This window comes from Anopheles bellator, chromosome 2 (genome assembly GCF_943735745.2).
Source record: "Anopheles bellator chromosome 2, idAnoBellAS_SP24_06.2, whole genome shotgun sequence".
In the NCBI taxonomy this organism is placed as follows: Eukaryota; Metazoa; Arthropoda; class Insecta; order Diptera; family Culicidae; genus Anopheles; species Anopheles bellator.
Window position 1 is genome coordinate 69,866,394 of NC_071286.1, and position 20,815 is coordinate 69,887,208.

At 53.2% G+C, this 20,815-nt stretch overlaps 1 protein-coding gene across 1 annotated transcript; it reads left to right on the plus strand.

Moving 5' to 3' along the window:
• The first annotated feature begins 3,089 nt into the window (after positions 1 to 3,089).
• Positions 3,090 to 20,571, plus strand: LOC131209840 (electrogenic sodium bicarbonate cotransporter 1). The gene is made up of 15 exons (XM_058202985.1): positions 3,090 to 3,127; positions 8,306 to 8,403; positions 8,871 to 9,017; positions 9,347 to 9,409; positions 10,192 to 10,680; positions 10,986 to 11,168; positions 13,215 to 13,355; positions 14,860 to 15,100; positions 15,158 to 16,121; positions 16,176 to 16,681; positions 16,755 to 17,067; positions 17,138 to 17,383; positions 19,049 to 19,224; positions 19,295 to 19,394; positions 20,279 to 20,571. Exons 1-15 carry the CDS (start codon positions 3,090 to 3,092, stop codon positions 20,471 to 20,473), a joined length of 3,900 nt encoding a protein of 1,299 aa, XP_058058968.1. The 3' UTR covers positions 20,474 to 20,571.
• The last annotated feature ends 244 nt before the right edge of the window (positions 20,572 to 20,815 follow it).

A 20,815-nucleotide genomic window follows, 5' to 3' on the forward strand; every position in this document is an offset into this window, starting at 1 on the left:
TGCGAGCCGAGACCGAGAAAGGATTTCGGCATCCCGCTTTTTTCCGGTTCATTCTTGTTCCACGCGGGCCGCGAGCCGGTTCGAACGGGCCACTTGGCCAGCTCCTTTCCTTGCTGGCGCCGGCCGGCGGTGATGTGTTAATTGTTTAATCGCCTTTTTTTCGTTCGCCGATCGCGGCCACTGGGGCAACGGCAGTGCTCCGGCAGTGCCGGTGGACGACGACATATCGATTTTATTTGCATTTGTCAGGATTCGTTTTGCTGGCGGCCATTAGGCGCTGCCGCGTCGACAAAGAAATGACCGTCACCGGAAGCCGATTCACTCTGACTCTCGATGACGCGCCGATTTATTCAGTGAGTTTGCAGTGAAAAATTCGTCACTCCGTTTCCCTAACTTAAGGCTTTTCCATCAAAGCGGGATGGAATTTATGTTCCTCGATTCCGTTAAAGTATCACCAAAATAAGGGGCTCATTAAAATGTTTAAAGCTCATCATCAGCGCGACTGAAACAACACACGCAGGAAATGTTTACGGTCGGATGGGTTAAACATTTTTCACCCCCCCAATTATTTATAGCCCCGTGCGCCTCTCCTTCGCCCGACGGAGGTCATTTGTGCGAGATACCATATTGGAGTGGAATCTAACGACATCTTCTTTAATGCGGGCTCGGGCCAACCTTCCGACGGGTCTGTTTTCCCCACAATCTTACACCTGAATCGGTGGCGATGCTGGGAAATTATTTTTGGCCTTATCGGTAGACGGCGGGTGGCCACCGGGAAACTCCGAGCTGTCAGCTACCGGGCGCACACCTTATGATTTTCCCATTACGGTTTCCACGGCGTAGCAGGACGCTTAATTGCCCGAACCGTGGACCTAAACGACCAAAACGGGGACGAAGGAGTGTTAAGAGCTGTAAATGACGTTCGTGGGAATCCCCCGATAAGCCGGAACTTTCTGCAGTTCTCACATCGAATATTGATAAGCGCCTTTCACGGAACGCCCGGTTTTTCTCGAATGCATTTTGTGAGGGCCATCAGCCATTTCCCGATTATTGGAAAAGTATTTTCGCCACATCCTTCTTGGAAGCGTAATTCAGATTCAGTGACGCGTTCGGTGCTACAAAAAGTGTCCAGAATGGCATCTCCAGGAAAACTGTCCCCAACATCCAATTTATTTGCCAATAAGCGAACCCGTCGAAACCGGAATCGGAAAATCGCACAATCCGCGCTCGCTTTCTGGACCACCCTGTGCGGGGCCATATGATTCCGTCGGGCACGGTCGCACCCATACTCATCCACACCGACTGGCTCTGGACGGAGGTTGAAACACTATCATTTCGCCCTCGCAATCGCACCAACGCCCTCCCTCGCTGGCCACCACCCCACATCGGCGCGATGCGTGCGCGTGGCCGCATCCGCGACCCAGAGCCAGAGCATCGGACCATCGGCTCGGGGGGTGGTACGCGCCCTCCCGGAACGGCAGCAACACCTGATCCTTCGACCCAGTCACAGCTAAAACGCCCGGCCGCGCGTGTGGCAGTGTGTGTTTCGCTCTCCGTTTGCTCCGTCCGCGCACCAACACCAGGATCGGGCCATTTAATAGAGCTCGACTACAGTCGGTGACTAAATTTGCAACACCCGATGTGGCCTGTTGGCTTTTAATCTAGGAGTTTTTAATCTGGGAGTTTTGTGCAAATTAAGGATAACATTATTTAAATCTGTTTTTCTGCATTTTCATCATCTTAAACAATCGTCAATAATCATTGTTTTGTGATCGACGATTTGGGTTTAATTGATTAGGGACTTTTAGCAACAAAATAAATGATCAGACCTTCAATACTGGGCTTCCAGGATTGGAACCAGGGAATTGGTGTAAATTGTTATAAATATAGGACCCCTTCCGTCACGCACTGTCTGGCCGTTGGTCCGCCCCATCCAGAGGCATGTGATTTTCTTCGCCGTCTTCCGCGACGGCCGGCCGGCTGGTCGGCCCTGCCTGCCCCACCCGGCACGGCCCTGGCACATCAACAAACCACCCCGGGCCCGCCCGCTGGATGCCAACCCGTTCCGCGGCGTTCGGACGGGCTGGTGCGCAGCACAGAGAAACCAAGTCGCAGACGGGCGTGTGTTGGGTCGACGCACATGGCGACGGCGGTCTCGGCGAGTCCAGTCGAGAGTAGCGCTTCGTTCGGTTCGGCACGCGGCACTCCCCGTTGGTCGTCTGCGTGTGGCGTGGCGGGCAGTGCGTGATTTGCGTTCGGCGTTCGAAAATCCGTTCCGCTCCGTGGTGGAAAATCCCTGGCCGCGAGACCGAACCTGGTTCGGAAAATCCCCCTCCGCGAAGCCATGTCTGCGTCGTGGGCGCTAGACCACCGGAGGTGACCGCGAGACGGAGACGTGCCTTTGTGTGGAGTCAGCGACAAACAAGCAGCAGCACAAAGGGAGTGCGAAAGAAAGTCCCTTGCCCTCGGCGTCGTCGTCGTCGTCGTCGTCGTCGGCGACGGTATTCAGAAGGGTGACTCGTGGGCCATTCTTTGATGTCTTCCATTTTGAACGGCCCGTTCTCCGTTCATCGGGACGAGAACGAAAAAGTGGGACAACCTTTGAGCGAAATCCATCGGTGAAAATTTCATTCGGGACGGGAAACGCGTAGTTCCCAACCTCCCCAAAAACTCTACTCAACCTCAACATTTGACCCAAATTCGGGACATTCAGCAGGGAAGTGAGCGGAGACAGTGTGCACAAGGTTGTGGCCACGCGGGCCCCGCGTGTCCTTGGGTGTCGAGAAATGCGGGTAATGACAGTGCTGACTGGCTGGCTGATTGGTGGCCACTGTGTTTGATCCTCAACAACCGAAGGCCACCCGCAGGCCGCTTCGGCAGCGCGATATCCTTCAATTACAATCAAGACCGAGTGTGCCGGGAGTGTGCCAAATCGTTAGTGTGCGTCCCCGCGAATTACTGGTAGCGGGAGTGCGGCCAAAGTTCCTACAGAGTGTCCTCGGTGGAATATTCCATCGAGTCGAGGAAGCACCGGAAGAGTGCCGGTCGACCGCTTGAAGCGGATTCAGGTGTCTAAAACAATTCTGATCATGAAGGATACAGCTAAACGTCGGTACCGCTCTCATCGGTAAGTTACCGCGTGGATGGACCCTGAAACCCTGGAAAGGGTTCCCGACCCGTGACCTGACCACGCAAAACGGATGCGCCCGAAATTAGGCTAAATTGCTTCCTCCTGTCCGGAGCCCGGCCAGGAACATGTGATCATTATTTATGGTGCTTGGTGTCGAGAGTCACCCTCGAGTGGTGCAATGGCCGGGAAGCAAGGGTTCACTTCGCGCTAAACCCTTACTTACAATCCGAATCCGACTCCTCACCGGTGCTAAAAATATATCGGCGTTGATTGAAATCAAAAGTTGAATCTCTCCCGCGGACCGGCTCCGATGGTGAACCGCTCCGCTTCGGAGTGGGTTTGTAAACGGATTTACGATGATCTGTTGGGCGTCTGGTGGGTGTTGATTTCCGCTAGGGCCAAGGCGTTCCAAGGCGCCCGGAAGACGGCGCTGTGGACCAGATATTTGCGCATAACATTACAATTGAGGACACAGCCAGCGGTTAATGGGAAAGTTTTAACGATTGCCGGGAGGGGTGGTGGCCATACTTTCACCCGGAATTTTATGCTCCAGCGAGTTCCAGCCCACAACCGGGCCGGCAGTTAAAATATGCTCACTAAACTTTAATGTCCACGTCGATGCCCGGTTCGAGTGCTTCGTAATGCCTGCCGAAGAACTGTGCGGTACCGGAAGCGTTCGCGTGATAAGCGCGGGGGGGTCGCGTTCGGTCAACCGCAGCCGATCGTTGTGAGAGAGAGAGAGAGAGAGTCCCCAGAAGAGTGACAGAGCGAGTGGGAGAAGGTTGACCGTGGCCACAAAAATATGCGCCGATCGACGATTAAAGGTGACGGGGCCCGTAACAAGATCCGCAGCGTTCCGGACGCGTAACGCGAGCTCGGCCGGCCCCGTAACATGATCGGTCGGTATGTTTGCATTGGCCCTGGTCAGGGCCCGGCCCGTGTAAGTGCATTTACACGACGACAGGGTGCAATGGCGCAACGCTTGGGGGAAAGTCTCTCTTTGCCAACCGCTTCTTCGCTGCGTGCGTGATTCACTCGGTGGGCCGCAATGCCATTGCGTGCGCTGGTGGTCGTGAGTGGGTTGCGTTCCACCCGATTCACTGGATTTAATGAGCGGCGTGTGGAGCCAACGGAGTGTCACATTTGGCGTGCCGGTGAACCATAATTGGATTGCCGACGGGTTATTGTGCACAAAACTATTAACCCCCACAACTACGGAAGGGACCGCGGGCTCAACAATGAAACGTCGCCAAATGGAGTTCGCAGTCGGTGGCAGTTGGCAACCGAAGTGTCCGACACGTAATGTGACTCAATGAGTCAACCGATGACACCACTCGCGTTCTTCCAGAACGTGCTTCGGCGAGCAATGCTGGCCACCCATTCCCGGAGTGATTAGAATTCCGGCCATACAGAAGAATTCACAGCCAAGTCGGGAGAAACTCAACGATGGTCCCGCCGAGTCTGGGAACCTGTTGAAAGGCCCGGATAGCAGCCAAGCCCTCCCCATGGCAACGGGCCAAGTCTGCTATCCGGAACTGCCACAATGTATATTTGTGGCGACCATTCTGGAGCCACACTGGCGAGGCGCATCGCGGAAATAACCATACCGCGCCGGCTGGGTCAGTGAACTGTGCGGAACCGAGGCGTGTAGTGGCCAACAAACCAAACACCATCATGCTGGCGCCACATGCTTGACACTCTCGGTCCTCCGACCAAAACAGACAGCATCGCGACGGCGAAACATTCGACGCCAGCGGATCGAAGTGCGAAGCGTGCGTAAACAAGCGGAGCGGTCCTCCGCGGTCCTCCTCGCGGTTTCCCTCGCGTAATTGCCCCGACGGACGGACCGCGAAAAGAAACAGTTCAAACCAAGCCATTCACCTTTTGTGCGCCGCGCGATTTCCATATCCCGGTCGTCGTCGACGGCGGCAGAGGACACTACGAAGCGACTGTTTTGCTTTCTCGATCGACCCACTTCAACCTCCACTCACGCACACTGTCACGCACGGTCGATCGTTGGTGATCGAAATGTGTGGTGGCGGAAATAGGGCAAGGTCTAAAGTCGGCGGCCCTCAGATCAACAGAGGCACAATGATGCGGTCCACAATTGCACACGACTCTCCTGTCCTGCTGCAACCGACGGGGCTGCGTGACATTGAGAAAGATGGCGCCAAAGCGGGACCCCGAGGTTCGGCAAACTGGTTCCCCGGGCGTGTTTCCCCGCGCGATCGCGAGCCTCATTTACGATAATGACGTCCGGGCGAACGTCAATGGCACGTAACCTGTGGCACCCGAAATGTAAAACCCAGACCCAGCGAAACGAGTTTTTGTGGGCTCCTCTGAAGATCACCTTTACCGACTGGCCCTTACCGGCGCCGGTTCCAGCTCCATCCAGGTGAATCCTGCTCGAACTGGATACTCGGTGTGCTACGTCAGAGCGGATCGTCTCTACGTGAAACAATCGAATTACGATCGATTGTTGCTATGGGCGAGCCTCCCGGAACAGCTTCCCGGAACGCACTTTGGATCCCGTCGCAGGTCCGTAATCGCAAGCCAGCTGCTCAATCTCCCGGATTCTCCGGCTCTGCGGACCAAGATTAATCGGCCACTATCGCTTGGCGAAGGCGCCGCCAAGAACAAAGATCAATGCTGGTGACAATCCTGGGTCGTCGTCGTCGCCGTGCTCGTTGACTTCTCGAGCGATAAGAACGGCCACCGTCATCTCGGAACACCCGATGACCTCGGCGGAAGTGAGGAAGCTTTTACGGCTGTGTTGTTGTTCAAGCGATTTATAATGTGACACTCACCGTCCCGCTCTCTCTTTCGCTCTCTCTCTCTCTCTCTCGCTCTTTCTGGGGCATTCCCGTCCGGTTTCGTTGTAATCGCCATCGTTACATTATCTAAATCTTTCTAGAGTGACAATCGGCGGTAGCGAAAAGTGCAATGGCGCGATAGTTTGTCGTTCGCAGTCGTGCCGGGCCAGTGCTTGATCGTGTCACAGCCCGGGAAGTGGGCCTGCTGCTAAAGTGTGTGCCGTGTCCAGTGGTGATAAGTGAGACGCAGCGATGGATTCGATCGAGCTGTCGGAAAGGTAGTGCGCCAGGGGCGATCGAGCACTCGAGCAGTGATCGAGCACCCAGCCAGTCACATTCCTGTCGGAACAATGATTCGCTGCTGACGTCCGTGGCTGAGGCTGAATTAATTGCATGATAATTCGATGTTTGGTCTGACTCCAGACGGCGCGTGTAGTCCGTGGGACTCCGTGGGTCCGTGAGTAGGGCACGTTATCAGCTGCCGAGGTTTCAGCGGAGCGGCTATCAAGGCGAAACGGCGACCGGTTACAGATTTGCTTGCACCCTCGTCAGGGTTGTAGTAAATTAATAAAAAGTTGATCCTAATCTCGATAAGGTTCTCGCCCGGCCCGAACCCTGCAATCGGAGCCAATTTCCGTTGTTAATGCTGCGTTCTATTTTTTTCGGTAGCAGCCACAACCCAGTTAGGTTGTGATGTTGCCGAGAGTGGGAGCTCCTGTTTTGCGAGAGTGCACCTGCACACCTGTTGTGTGCACTTGCAAGGTTATTTGCTCTCTTTTATAGCCCCGCGAACTCGTTCAGCAAATACGTGGAACTGGAGCACAATCTGTGTCTCCGGTATCCTGCGGCGGGTCCCTGTTTCCAACCGAGCAACGGGACGGAATATGCAAATTGACTGTGTCCACCCGTCGTGCCGTCGCTTTAATCACCTTCACCAGGAGCGTAGCGTAGTCCGTTTAAATATTCCAAGAATGTCTCCCGAAGGGACAGTATGAATTATAAATGTGTGACAAATTTGCATCGATCAAACCGTCCGTAATGGGTCGCGAAAACACGGGGCCATTAACGATGATGGCCACTTCCTGTCCCTACCATCTATCGGCCACATGCCAGCTGAAGGCGTCGCTACTTTAAATTGAAAAAGATTAACTGATTTATTTGCCGAACCCATTGGGAAGTGAATCACCGATCGGGCAGAATCCGTTGCGACGACGAAAGATGTTTCCCGATAGCACGCGAACAGGGCGGTAATAGATAGGGCCGGAGGCTCCTCCCGCAGTGCATATGGCACGCGAAGGGAAGGCCACCTAATCTGATTATGCCTAACAATGCCACTGTCGCGGGAGACCTTTCCGCTTCTCATCACCGACCAATGCTATCAGTCGGTCGGCTGATAGTGATGATGCATTTGCATGCGTGTTGCGTTGCGCCTTCCGCTAAACGCTAAACGTTTTCCGGGCGTCGATGTGAACCGACACGCAACAAACACGATAGATCACTCTGCAGCACCCGATCACCCTGTGGAGCTTTATCTGTTTGCTGTCGAATGAATATTCATAATGTTCTACTCTGCACACTGTCGGTTGTGGCCTAACAGGCCTAATGACAGCAATCTCTGACACTTTATAATTAACTTCCACAAAAGTGTGCATTCTGTAGTGAAGAAAGTGTTACCATTCATGGGCGGCCACCGATCTGATGCATCTTTTCCACGGAGCGCTTCCGGGCGCCGTCGTCGGCATGCTTTTCTGCGTTTCCATTAATTGACAAGAGGATGCCGTCACTTGTCACTCACGGTGTTCCCACTTCACCCGCCGGCCACAATGAGCGGAAGTGGTCCTTATCAGATTGAATGGCCACCAGCGTGGCGTCTTCTGTCGACACCGCACACTGCATTCGCCAAAGCTCGCAAGAAAATGCGACAAAAAAGGCTGTTGTAATGAACGACTCCCCCACCATGGTGGGCCTGTGACCTAGACCGGTTCAGCCCGCGGCGGGCAGCCCCAAATGCTGCTGGGGGGCATGCGAAAACAAAACCAACCACCAGTCACCGGTTGGCAGTGAGAGTGAGCGGCAGTGAGCCGAGCATTGGAAGGTAAAACCTGGTGGCCCGCTGGTTAAAGTTTGCATTGAAATGAAGTGGTTCACTCGGTCCGTATTGTTCCGCTGGTACGGGCACCCTAATGGCGTCTATTGAATTTAATATTTTTATAATTTCAATGGCCAACGGCGGAGCGTGTGCATCCTCTCGGAATAAAGCCCTGCTAGTTTGGGAGGGCACAGCTGATTAGGGGCTCAATTTCTGTGCCCATCGTCAACCCACTAATCGATGCTCTATCTCTCGCTCTTTCTCGCTCTGCAGACCTTGGATGATGGATCACGGGGTAGGCGTTGATGAGGAGGCCCCCATAGACCCGCGGCTCAAAAACCGAACCTTCCCGGCGGATCAGGACTATGAGGGTAAGTATTCGTGTTCCGTGGGAAACGCACAGATGATTAGCAGAAATTATCACGTCGCCATCGGCCACGCAGACCGAACTGGAGCAAGTTTACTCGGGAGTCCCTCAGGGCCACCACGTACTGTTTGCTGTGGTTGCGGCATGTCAGATTCCGTGTCTTACAATGCAAGGGTTCGGCAAACAGTTGGCTGATTGGCTCGGTCGAGTGGCAACCGGCTGCGTAAGGGACGAGCACATGTCGGCGGCTGATAAACCGAAAATCAATCGATGATCTCCGGTCGGGGTCCGATTGGCTGTACGGTTACTACTTCAGTCGCGTTGCGTTATTTACTGGAACGGGGAAACTACCGGCCACTGTAGCATAGAAAATGCACATCCTGAAACTGGGACACATTAAAGCATCATGCATAATTAACGCTCTCTCTCTCTCTCTCTCTCTCTCTCTCGTGTCGGGACTCACCGTTGCAGGACACCGAGCGCACAGTGTCTTCGTGGGCGTCCACATCCCCGGCTCGTCACGGCGACATTCGCAGCGTCGCCGGCACAAACAGCACCACCAGGCGAGCCGCGAAAATGGCGACCGATCCGGCACAGAAACGGAATCCGACCGGCCAGGTAAGGCCCCGAACGCCCGCTCGCGAGACTGGCCCATTGTTGCATGACGCATCGCATCATTGTAGTGGCACATTGGTTTCCCTTTTTTTGCTATAAATTCGGCATTCGGCAAGGCGGGTCCTGAAAAAAAAATTGTGTGAAAAGCACGCCCGCCAACAAAATTCAAAATTCGTCCTTATTTTTCGGTTCTCGCAGTCAACCATCGCTCCATCACTCGCTCCAGCGAAACCCGTTGTAATTAAATAAATCAAATACTTTTCCCTTCCAACCTGCGGCTATTTCGCACCGATCGGCCGCCACCCGATCACCACCCGAATCTGCCGAAATAGTCGTTCCGAAACCGCACGTCGTTACCCAACGAAGAATCAGCATCGTTGAGGAGGGCGAATCTTGTAAGAAAGTTTAGCTTGCCGAGCCGCTCGGCTCGGGAATCCGCTTTTGCCAAGGTTTTCTTTTCTGCATGCTTTTGTGTGTCAGCGATCTTTCTGCAGCCCACCACTTGGGTGTCTACTATTTTTATTTTGGCTGTGCAACAAAAACAGAAGCGTCCGTTCAAACTCATCACTCAATCATGCCACCACCATGGCTCACATTATGGGCCGCCGCAAAACTTTTGCTTTGATCACGATAAGTAATTGTTCACCTGTCGGCCCGGCACGATCATCGTACCATCATCATCATCATGCTCACCTTCATCACAGCTCAATCACGCCGGCAATCGCGCCACGGTGCCCGTTATTGAACCGATAACTTTGCCCATCAATCCATCGAAACCCAGCCATCGGCCGGCCGGGATATAAATTATTATTTATTTGCCTTTCTGACACTTATTGCACCGTCGGCCGTCGCCCGTCGGGGTGATTAGATTTTCGGCCACGCCACCCAAATCGTGACGTTTTCGCACGAACTGCGTGTCGGTTTGGGCTGGCCCCGGTCACCTTCATCATCATGCGCCATTCGGCTTCATCCAACACAGACACTGTCTCTCTCGCTCTCTCTCTCTCTCTCTCGTTCTCTTTCCTTATGCCTGTGTGTTCGTGTGGTTTGTATATGTGTGTTAAGCTTCTATCAATTTTCGAGTTGTTTTCGAAGGGAAATTGGGCAAAAGCCCAGCGAGCACCGTGGACGTGGATTCCTTGTGCTGACAGGAGATTGTTGATTCTTTCCCGCACAGTTACGCCGCCCGCACAAAGGGTCCATTTCATCCTGGGCGGTGAGGTGGGCGAAGGCGACGGCAGTGGCCAGCACGAGTCGCACCCGCTCTTCTCCGAGATGGAGGAGCTGGTGAAGGAGGGCGACGAGATGGCGTGGAAGGAGACGGCGCGCTGGGTCAAGTTCGAGGAGGACGTCGAGGAGGGTGGCAACCGGTGGTCGAAGCCGCACGTGGCCACCCTCTCGCTGCACTCGCTGTTCGAGCTGCGCAGTCTGCTGCTGAACGGGACCGTCATGCTGGACCTGGAGGCGGCCGGCCTGGAGCAGATCGCGGAGCTGGTGTGCGAGAACATGGTCAACTCGGGAACGCTGCCGGTGGAGGCGCGCGACAAGGTGGTCGATGCGCTGCTCAAACGCCACAAACACCAGCACGAGTTCGCCAACAAGAAGAACCGGCTCCCGCTGATCCGCTCGCTGGCGGACATCGGCAAGAACCACTCCTCGTCCAAGAGTAAGTATGTGGGCCGCTAGGGCCCCCGGGCACCTGTCTCGCTCTCGCTCTCCCCCTCTCTCTCGCTCTATGTCCCTTTAAACTTGGCGTCTTTCGGACGTTTGGTGGGATACCCGGAGGGAATCGAGTTTTGAGTTTCACCTCCACTAGAAAAGCTTTACGAGGGCCGCAAGGGCCGTTCGACCACCGCCAGGAATGCCATCTACACCACCACCACCAGTGGCCAGCCGACTGATGGGGCTGAGGCGATCGTTTCAGACAGCACACACTCCGATACCCATACCGATACCTTCATACCTTCTCAGATATGCCACGATCATCCACCAGCAAGAGCATCGGCTCCGCCAACTCATTCCCAATGCACGTCGTTTCGTCGGCACCGTCGGCCATGCACGAAGAGTTCGAGTCCGCACCGGCACCGTCGCCACAGACGGCCCTCCTGTGCGGTAGCAAAGACCAGCGGGGTCACTATCTAGCACTACCAACAGGTACCCGAACCCCGAACACCTCGCAGGACCTCGCTACTTTCCTGTGTTGCGCTCCGCCGCCCCGTTCTGCTTCCGACGGTGATGGCTAAGCTCCCCGAGCAGTAGTCTAATGTAGGCGCTCTAGTGTGTAAGAGACCCCAGTTAACTCGCTCGGACCCTAGCGTGGATTGCTAAAAAAAATCGGTGATGGGATCAACAGCTTTGAAACAGAAACCCCCCCCAACGATGTGTCGTGTCATTATAATCCCCATTCCGTTCCATAATTTTCACCGTTTGTGTTGTAAATGTTAACGACTCATCAACTACGGCCGGTCGAAATTCACCGGGCACCATGCGCCTCCATTGGCCAGGAAGCGTGTTCCTTTGGTTGCAGGCGGTTGCGGCCGTCATCACCGATCGTTGTCGACCAGTTCGAGCCGCTGTTTGAGCCCGAAACCCGAGTTGGTCCTAATTTCATCACTCACTAGTTATCCTTGAGGCCGAGGCAAGGAACCTTGAAAGTATTTTAACGAGCAGCACGATTTCGAATCAGTCATTAAGCCGTCCTATCCGAAAGAAAACGGGCCTGTGGCCTTCCTTCTCGCCTTGGGTGATGATGGCCATAAACCGATACACGATGTTCGCTAACCGGTGCCTGTCACCTGAAGCGTAGCCACGGGACTAGGCTTCTCCCCGTGCTTCTTTCTACTCTCGTTCATCTGCTTCTTCTTCTTCTCCGGCTATGGCTGGGGGCCTTCTTTTCGTACACCGTGGCACTTGGTGAGGTAAATAAACGTCAACGTTTTCCACTCTTTCATAATCCTCGGTCCGTTGCTGGCACCGCGCAGATGACATTTCGCCCACGGCTTCCCACGGAGGCAGCGGACCGGCGGTTGGTGGTGGCGGCGGAGGCAGTGGAACCGCCGCCGGATCCACCGTTACCACCTGGTTCCATGCCGGCGCATCAACCCAGGCCGGTTCCGCGACGGGAAAAGGTGCACCAGAATAGATTTTCTAATTCGCATTCTCTCTTTGACGTGATATCTTTCTGTGTTGTCGTGATCTTCTCTCTCTCTCTCTCTCTTTGTATCTCTCTATTTCTCTTTCGATCTACTCGATGTTAGTTTGCTCTTGTTTGCAGATGTTTTGTTTACTTTTCTACTTTTCTTGACTGTGCGAAATCTTCTCCAGTCTCGATGTCTCATGTTGCTCTCCACTTGTCTGTTTGAGCGCACTGCCCCAGCCTACTAGAGCCTACTACTGTCAGTCGCCTGTTGTTCTTTGGGCTCTAGATTGGTGTGTCTTTAAGCTCGTTTGAAGTTTCACCTTTTGCCATTACTCACCATCTCTCATCTCACCTTATCTCACCCACTCACCGCCGTGTGAACTTTACGCCCTCCGCTTTCGGCTCTATCCTTTGAGTTTGCACAAAACAAAGTTATAAAAGTTTCCGAAAGTTTCCATCTTCCATACACTTCATAACTTTCCAATGTTGTACTGTAGAGTAGCCATGTTTTTCAGCATCATTGATCCATCGTACAATTCATACACTTCGATGTGTAGGTTGTCCTTCGTTCGTTTTGGGCATCACTGTGGTGGGATCATTTTCTCAAGAAAACTTACAACCATTATCGACGCAAAATTATTATCTTAAATGCTAACATAAAAAGGACGGCTTTTTTATGTACACTGCGCCACCCGTCAACATGCTGTTGGCTATGGAGTTCTCAAATCCCACTCTGATCCTGGGGGGCCTACCCCCGGGATCAGAGTGGGATTCGTGTCAGAATCATCTCATCGACCCGAAGGGATTAATAATATTCTTAATTTACTCTCTCGTCTTGTATTCACCCGAGCCAGGGTGATTTCATGGTTCATTAGGATAAGAATTGGGTTCAATCTGGCTCATCTGGTTGTGGCGTTTTTGTTCGAATTTGTTCAGCACCGAACTGTACATTAGATTCGCGTAGTAGGATTACCACGTGTCTCAGTGGGCAGCCACAGTGCCACAGTGGAAAGTCCCTGCTAGTAGACCAAGACCATCCGTATCCGATCCCTTAATTCCAGTGGAGGAGCCCACGAACACTAACCCGAGTCCGCCGAGTAGTGGTACCGCTAGCAATGGCAGCAACCCAACGAACGCGCCCAACAAATCGGCCAGCAACAACGGCAACAGCAAACACTTGACCGTGCCCGGAAGGGCCGCCGGTAAATGAACTTCCCATCTTATGCTATGCCCCGTTCTCCTCACTTCCCGTACCAGAAACCCCACCTTTTTAGTTCTAGCCATCGGTCACCACCAGTGCACGACGTAGTCCTAGCAAAAGAGACAGAAGACATAAAGCTCCTTCTCTCTATCTCTCTCTCTCTCCCTCGCGTGTGCGTTATGGCCTACATAGCGCCACCATAAGGCTGAATGCTTCACCGTTCGTTCGTTCGTTCCTCTAGCTTATCGTCCCGCACCGGCCAACACACATCCCATTTCCTGTAGTCCCACCGGAAATGTCGTTTTCGAGTAGATTTGAGCATACTTTTTTTGTCTTTCGTTCGCTCTTTTATGATTCATATAAAGCTGTTCGGTGCGAAATTGCGCGAAACGCCGGCCACACAGACGCGGACAGGAAAGGCGGTCCCGAATGGAAACTGCACTTTGCCACTGTTTGCCCGGTGTTTGTACGAAAGGCTTTTATGGGCCAACTTGTGAAACAATGTGTGTAGCGTGTCCGCGTATGTTGCATGTTGTGGCGTAGTTATTCGAGCATGTCTCGTCGGGAAATGGTCGGAACTTTTCACCTGCAATTTATCCTGACCTCGGGCGCTGCCATCGTTTCGCTGTGGTCGGCCTGGAAAAATCGCGATCGATAACCACCGATTATCAGTCCGCCCGTCCGATTCAGTTGAAATGGAAAGGCTTTTCCTTTTTCATGGTGGCCCCGTAAAAAGCGACCAATTTTTCTAATTAACAATTGACATGCCGCGGTTGTCTGCATTGCATGGCATCCTGTCCGGTAAAACGGGATGGCCTAATTTACCATAGTGCCCACTGGGCCGGATGTCCATGGGACCCCAACTCACGTTTCCTTCAAAATTATGGGTCTCCATCAGCGGACCACAGCAAACGTTGGAATGGAAACATCGGGAAGAAGAGTTATTTAATTAATTCAAACAATTTGTGGCCTGGCTTCCGGTGGTAGATTGGGGCCGGGTTTTGTAGAAGTCGTACCTATTTTTAGATTGACCTATATCACCTGTATCACCTGCGCACCATCAAGCCACGTAGCAAGTAATCACTATTGACACATGCTTTCCACCTATAAGTGTTGCGTAGCAGTAGAACTGTTTCTAATTACCAGCCACCGTTATTCATACCGAGCACTGATGATGATCGCCTCTCACTGCACCGCATGCGCTAGCTAACGCCTTCCTAATGCCTCTCATTGTTATCGCCCAGGATCGCCCTGGAGGACTTCTGGCCAGTCAGGGGCCACTAGTTCGATTAATTTCGTAACAGTGTAACCCACTACATTGCCACGTATTCGTTAGTAGAGTCCTCGTAGTATCCTCGGAACACAGAACAATCAAACCGCTTCTCACTCACCCACGTCGATGAGCCGTGTGCCGTGTGTCATCCAAGAACCACCGCCACAACAAGGCTTTTTCACAAGGCCAGGGTACGGTGTGTTAATCGGTTGCCTTTCCTTCGCACACGCAGGAGAAAACCTTACGCAAAGTCCGAGCAACGTGTCGATGCCGCGGAACGCTAGCTCGGGCGAGCTGCAGAACGGTGAACACAAGAGCAACACCCACTTTATGCGCAAAATCCCACCCGGTGCCGAGGCCAGCAACATTCTCGTGGGCGAGGTGGACTTCCTCGACAAGACGCTGTCGGCGTTTCTGCGCCTCAACTCCGCCTCGGTGATGGGCGATCTGACCGAAGTGCCCGTTCCGACCAGGTAAGAGACGCTCCCTGGCCTGGATCACGCCACTTCACGCCTTCCCCTGCCCAACAGGTTTATCTTCATCCTGCTGGGACCTCCCGGTAGCCACGGGAGCTTCCACGAGATAGGGCGCGCGATGGCCACACTGATGTCGGACGAGATCTTCCACGAGGTGGCGTACCGGGCGAAGAAGCGCGAACACCTGCTGGCCGGTATCGACGAGTTTCTGGACGCCGTTACCGTGTTGCCGCCGGGCGAGTGGGATCCCTCGATCCGGATAGAGCCCCCGGCGGCGATACCGTCGCAGGAGGTTCGCAAACGGCCGCCGGAGAAGAACCCGAAGGAAGAGATCGACGAAGAGCTGGAGGAGCAGCGGCAGCGGGAAGAGTCCGGCCTGTCGCGGTCCGGGCGCCTCTTCGGTGGCCTCATCAACGATCTGAAGCGAAAGGTGCCATTCTATGCGTCCGACTTTAAGGACGGTCTTTCGATGCAGTGCGTCGCCTCGTGGATCTTCCTGTACTTTGCCTGTCTGTCGCCGATCATCACGTTCGGTGGATTGCTGGGGACGGCCACCGGGAACAACATTGCCGCCATGGAATCGCTGGTGGCCGGGTTCGTTTGCGGCATCGGTTACGGGTTTTTCTCTGGCCAGCCGCTTACGATCCTCGGTTCGACCGGGCCCGTCCTGGTGTTTGAGACGATCGTGTACGACTTTTGTCTGCAGGTCGGTTGGGACTATCTGACGTTTCGCTTCTGGATCGGCACCTGGATCGCGATTATCCTGTTCGTGCTGGTGGCCGTCGATGCCAGTGCCCTCGTGTGCTACATTACGCGCTTCACGGAGGAGAACTTTGCCTGCCTGATCGCGGTCATCTTCATCTACAAGGCGATCGAGAACGTGCTGCACATCGGGAAGGAGTTTCCGCTCAACACGGCCGGCGGCCGGTTCGATTGCTCGTGTCTGCCACCGGCCGGCCACACGCTCACCCCGGAGGCTATTCACCAGTGGTCCCAGTACGGACTCGGGACGTGCAAGGTAAGTGTGAGCTCGAACGGAACAAGGAGCGCGACTCACCGACTGGATTTACAGACACTAAACGGTACGCTGGCCGGGAGCGACTGCGACAAGACCGAGTTCGTGTCGGATGTCTTTTTGATGTCGATCGTCCTGTTTGTCGGCACGTACATCATCTCGGTCATACTGAAGGACTTCAAGAACGCACTGTTCTTCCCGGCCGTGGTGCGCCAGTTCATCAGCGATTTCTCCGTGACGATCGCGATCTTCTCGATGACGCTGCTCGACTTCTTCACGCGCGTCGCCACGCCGAAGCTGGACGTGCCGAACGAGTTCAAGCGCACCATCCCGGACCGGGGCTGGATCATTATGCCGTTCCACGAGAGTAACCCGGCCTGGTCGCCGGCCCTCGCCATCCTGCCCGCCCTGCTCGGCACGATACTGATATTCATGGATCAACAAATTACGGCTGTGATAATCAATAGGAAGGAACACAAACTCAACAAGGGCTGCGGCTACCATCTCGATCTGTTCGTGCTGTCCTGCTTGATACAGATCTGCACCGTCATGGGTCTGCCATGGTAGGTAGCGCCCGTGGTCTCCTCAGAACCCGCCCTGGGCCGAGCACTCATCCATGTCCCGTGTGTTTTGCAGGTTCGTGGCCGCCACCGTGCTCAGTATTAACCACGTCAATTCCCTCAAGGAGGAGTCGGAAACGGCGGCCCCCGGCGAGAAGCCACAGTTTATCGGTGTGCGCGAGCAGCGCGTGACCCACATCCTGATCTTTCTGACGATCGGATGCTCGGTGCTGCTGACCCCGCTCCTCTCACACATTCCCATGCCGGTGCTGTACGGTGTGTTTCTGTATATGGGCGTCTCGGCCCTCAAGGGGCTGCAGTTCTTCGATCGTCTGCTGATCATGCTGATGCCGGCCAAGTACCAGCCGGACTATATGTTCTTGCGACAGGTTTGCGACCCTCGTTTACGAGGACACTCGTTCCCAGCACTAACCCGGCGCTCCCTGCGTTCCCCAATAGGTGCCAATAAGACGGGTCCATCTGTTCACGATGATCCAGCTCGCCTGCTTCACCGTGCTGTGGCTCATCAAGTCCTTCTCCGTCACCTCGATCCTCTTCCCGCTGATGCTGGTCGTGATGATTGGCGTGCGGAAGTCGCTCGACTACATCTTCACCAAGCGCGAGCTCAAGATTCTGGACGACATCATGCCGGAGATGACGAAGCGTGCCCGGGCGGACGATCTGCACCAGCTCGAGGATGGCGAGGTGGGATTCTATCGGCGGCTGATCGGTTGCTGTGTCGGCCAGAAACCGGTCCAGCCACCCGTGACCACGATCAGTGTGACCAAAGTGGCCGAACAGACGAACAAATCGAACAGCACCAACAACTTCACCACCAACCCCAATAGCTAGTAACGATGGCCGCTTGCCCATCCCCCACCAACCCCTAGTTTCCCGCCGATGAGCTTCCGCTGCATTGTGCCAATCTTGGCCGATCGCCAACTGGCCGATCGCTGTCTTTCGCTGTCCGTAGTTAGTCAATTAGTTAGCTTGTAGTTTGGCCACAGTGCTCCTCTTCTAGTACAATTTTATTCGCTTCGTTTGCCGGCCGTACGTTTTGTAGTTCATGTATTCACTCCAGCTTTACTCTGCACCGTTGCGATGGGTTGCGCCGCGAACGCGCATTCCAACGATCCGGACGAACGCGTGAAGTAGATAATTTTTTAGCCCACTTCCCAATAGCTTTAGTTTAAGAACTACAGACTACCGTCGGAATACAGCCACCGTACACAGATATACACAAACGACATATTGGTTGATCGGTTTCGTATTAAACGCACCCAGATGGTTTCGTTTTTCTGTTACTTCCGTTATGTTAATACGACCCGTTACGCCCTGTTTAACACTGACTAATTCTGTGGTTTTAATAATTTAATAATTAGTTCATTTTTCTTCTGTAAAGTAATGTAGCTGCTAAGTATTGCTGAATAAATCATCCCCACCCAAAACAGCTAAACCAACTAGCATGCTTTACGCCGCGCCAAAAGTAACAGACCCTCGGAAGCGCCCAAACGTTTGGATTTATGTTTCTTTGCTAAGTTCCTATCCAATCCATGACTGACTAACTCCGTGCCTTGGAGGATACAACTGAGGGCTCGTGGAGAACAGCGCATAAGCTAGTTCGTTTTCTCATTTCCAAACACTACAAACACCAACACGGCATCCGAACAAACCCGTATGAAATAAAGCTCCACAATTGGACCGTTTCTCATGCGCATTTTATCATTCGAAACATAATCACTCCATTAGACGGGAAGAACGCCCCTCATTCTGCGATCATCTGTATATGAGTTTGGTTTTTAGTTACCCAAAAATGTCGTCCTTTTACTGTATGTAACCTAACTGCACCGCACAGCTGAAAATAACACAAAGAAAGCTGGACCACTGTTGCGGCAATGTTCCGTTAGTACTACTACTCTACCTTGACCGTTTTCTGTGTCTTTTCTCGTCGGCAGGAAAACCGTACTCTACTAACAGCACAGCGAACACAAATCATCGTTACCGATCACTAGGCCTCTTACTACAAATGCATATGCGTTTTTAACCACTAAAAAGTAACCGCCAATGTTCCGTTTCTGCATGCCGTTTGCTGAATAGTAATTCCGAGTTACGTCTGTCGCTTCAATCGAATCGCTTCGCTGTTTTCTTCTCAACCATCTACTCAATTCCCTGCTTCTCGTTAACGCACGGTGCTTCGTTCAAACTGCACGTTACCACTGCTGGACACAATAACCGTCGAATTAAAGACACCACCACCAACCACCACCACACGAGCTGTTCGCGACCGACCGACACGACACCCCGACACGAGGGCCGCACCGTTTCTTAACCCCGTTTCGATGCACCCTTCCCTGTCCCATTTGCCCGCAGGACTCTGGCCAACATTCGACCGACAATTTGCAGCTGCCACTCGAGAACGGCGGAGCGTTGGGTGAGCAGACCAAAATCAACATATCGGAGGAAGTCAACCGCAGCACGATCTGGAAGCAGGTCAACAATTGCAACGTGCTGTTCACGAAAAAGCAACCCTCCACGCAGCAACAATTGTAAGGTCCCCTACAGCGATCCCCCGGTCGCGATCCACTCTGATGATCCTTTTTCTGCCTGTGCTTACAGATCGAAAGCGAACGAAAGCGACAAACGGCTGTCGACCATGCGCGAAGAAGATGAGCTGGACGATACCGGTCGTCCTTTGAGTCACCAGCGCAAGACACAGGTCTAAGGTCCTTTTCTGCAACCTGCGTGTGTATGTGTGTGTGTATCTGTATGTGTGCATCCACTCAATTTCTATGGAAGACTGGTAACCTACTGTTTCGCACGGTTTCACACACTGTGTGTCCTTTTTCGTGTCACCATCTTAACCCAAAACTAACCAGACTAACCCGATACACAAGGCAGTCGAGAGCACAGAGAGCAAACATTGCCCCACACGAGCGGCACTCGTGGGGCAGAGTCTGAAACATTTAAAAAATGCGCCAAAAACCCTCGTCCGCAGATTTTAAGGACACTGCACCGATGTGATTGCATTTAAATCCTCTGGATGTCCACCCGTAGCTTAAAAGTAGGTGAATGTTTGGTGTGGTTACTCGCATCGCATTAGTTGCATCGTTCGTTCGTTCGTTAGTTTTGTCCGCCGAGCAAGAATTGGTGTTAGTAACGCAGGTTCTCGTGTTCTTACTGAGCTCACACATTAATTCGCTTATTGTGCCGAAACACTGCACAAAGAAATAGTCCCGTGCCATCAACATTACCTTGAGAGCTTGAGGGATAGCACTTTGTGTTGTTAGGAGGAAATAATTTACTAAAATGTATCATTAGGCTTAACAGGAACCGAGAATGTCTGAGGTTGGTTTCCCGAAATCTAATCTTCCAAACTGCTGTAGCTAGAGTTTTGAAGCATCCCCCCAGCTTTGATCGTCCTTACGGCGAGCACAAGCAACAGACTACAGTTTACGATCTTCGCACGATCATACTAGTTCTCCGTAATGTAGCTACTCATTAGTTACTCACACCGTTGCGATCGTTTCGCGTGCCCCAGCCTAATCGCTGTCCGCGCTGCCAGAAACACAGTCTAAAACGATCGATCAATCAATTTTGCAGAAAATGAAACGAGAATTTTGGATGAACTCACGCTCCGGCAGCAACAATACCGCCAGTAGCAGCAATACCAATGGCCGCCGTGCCACTAGCAACACCGACGGAACCACGACCGATCGTTGGCACCCGGCCGTGCCGGTCGCTAACGGTGCCACACGGTGCGGCGGCGACAACGGTGCTTCCGAGACGCAGGTGTAGAAAGTAGAGTTAATAGAAAAGTAGTGTAATGGAAGCAGCGAATGGGTAAAGGATTGGCCAAACCGGAGATAGACAAGTATCACTGTGCAATGTCTTTCACACACCCACATAAATCCCTCCGGCACCCCGAACAGAACTCTTGTCCGATCGACTCCTCCACCCCGGCTAACACACAGAATAGACTACCTTCAAGGGAACCGTTTTTGAACCGAAATTTACACCGACAACTGACCGCCCTCCCGTTGAAACCCGGTCCGTAGGACGGATAGAACAGTGCATCAATTATAGGTACAGGTGAAGGCATTTTTATAGATATTAAGACACCGTTTTACGAAGAGATTT

Coding starts and splice junctions, on each gene's coding strand:
- LOC131209840 (XM_058202985.1), top strand. CDS start 3,090: ATGAAGGATACAGCTAAACGTCGGTACCGCTCTCATCG. Junction 9,018..9,346: donor AACGGAATCCGACCGGCCAG/GTAAGGCCCCGA, acceptor CTGCCGAAATAG/TCGTTCCGAAACCGCACGTC. Junction 17,068..17,137: donor ACTATATGTTCTTGCGACAG/GTTTGCGACCCT, acceptor GTTCCCCAATAG/GTGCCAATAAGACGGGTCCA.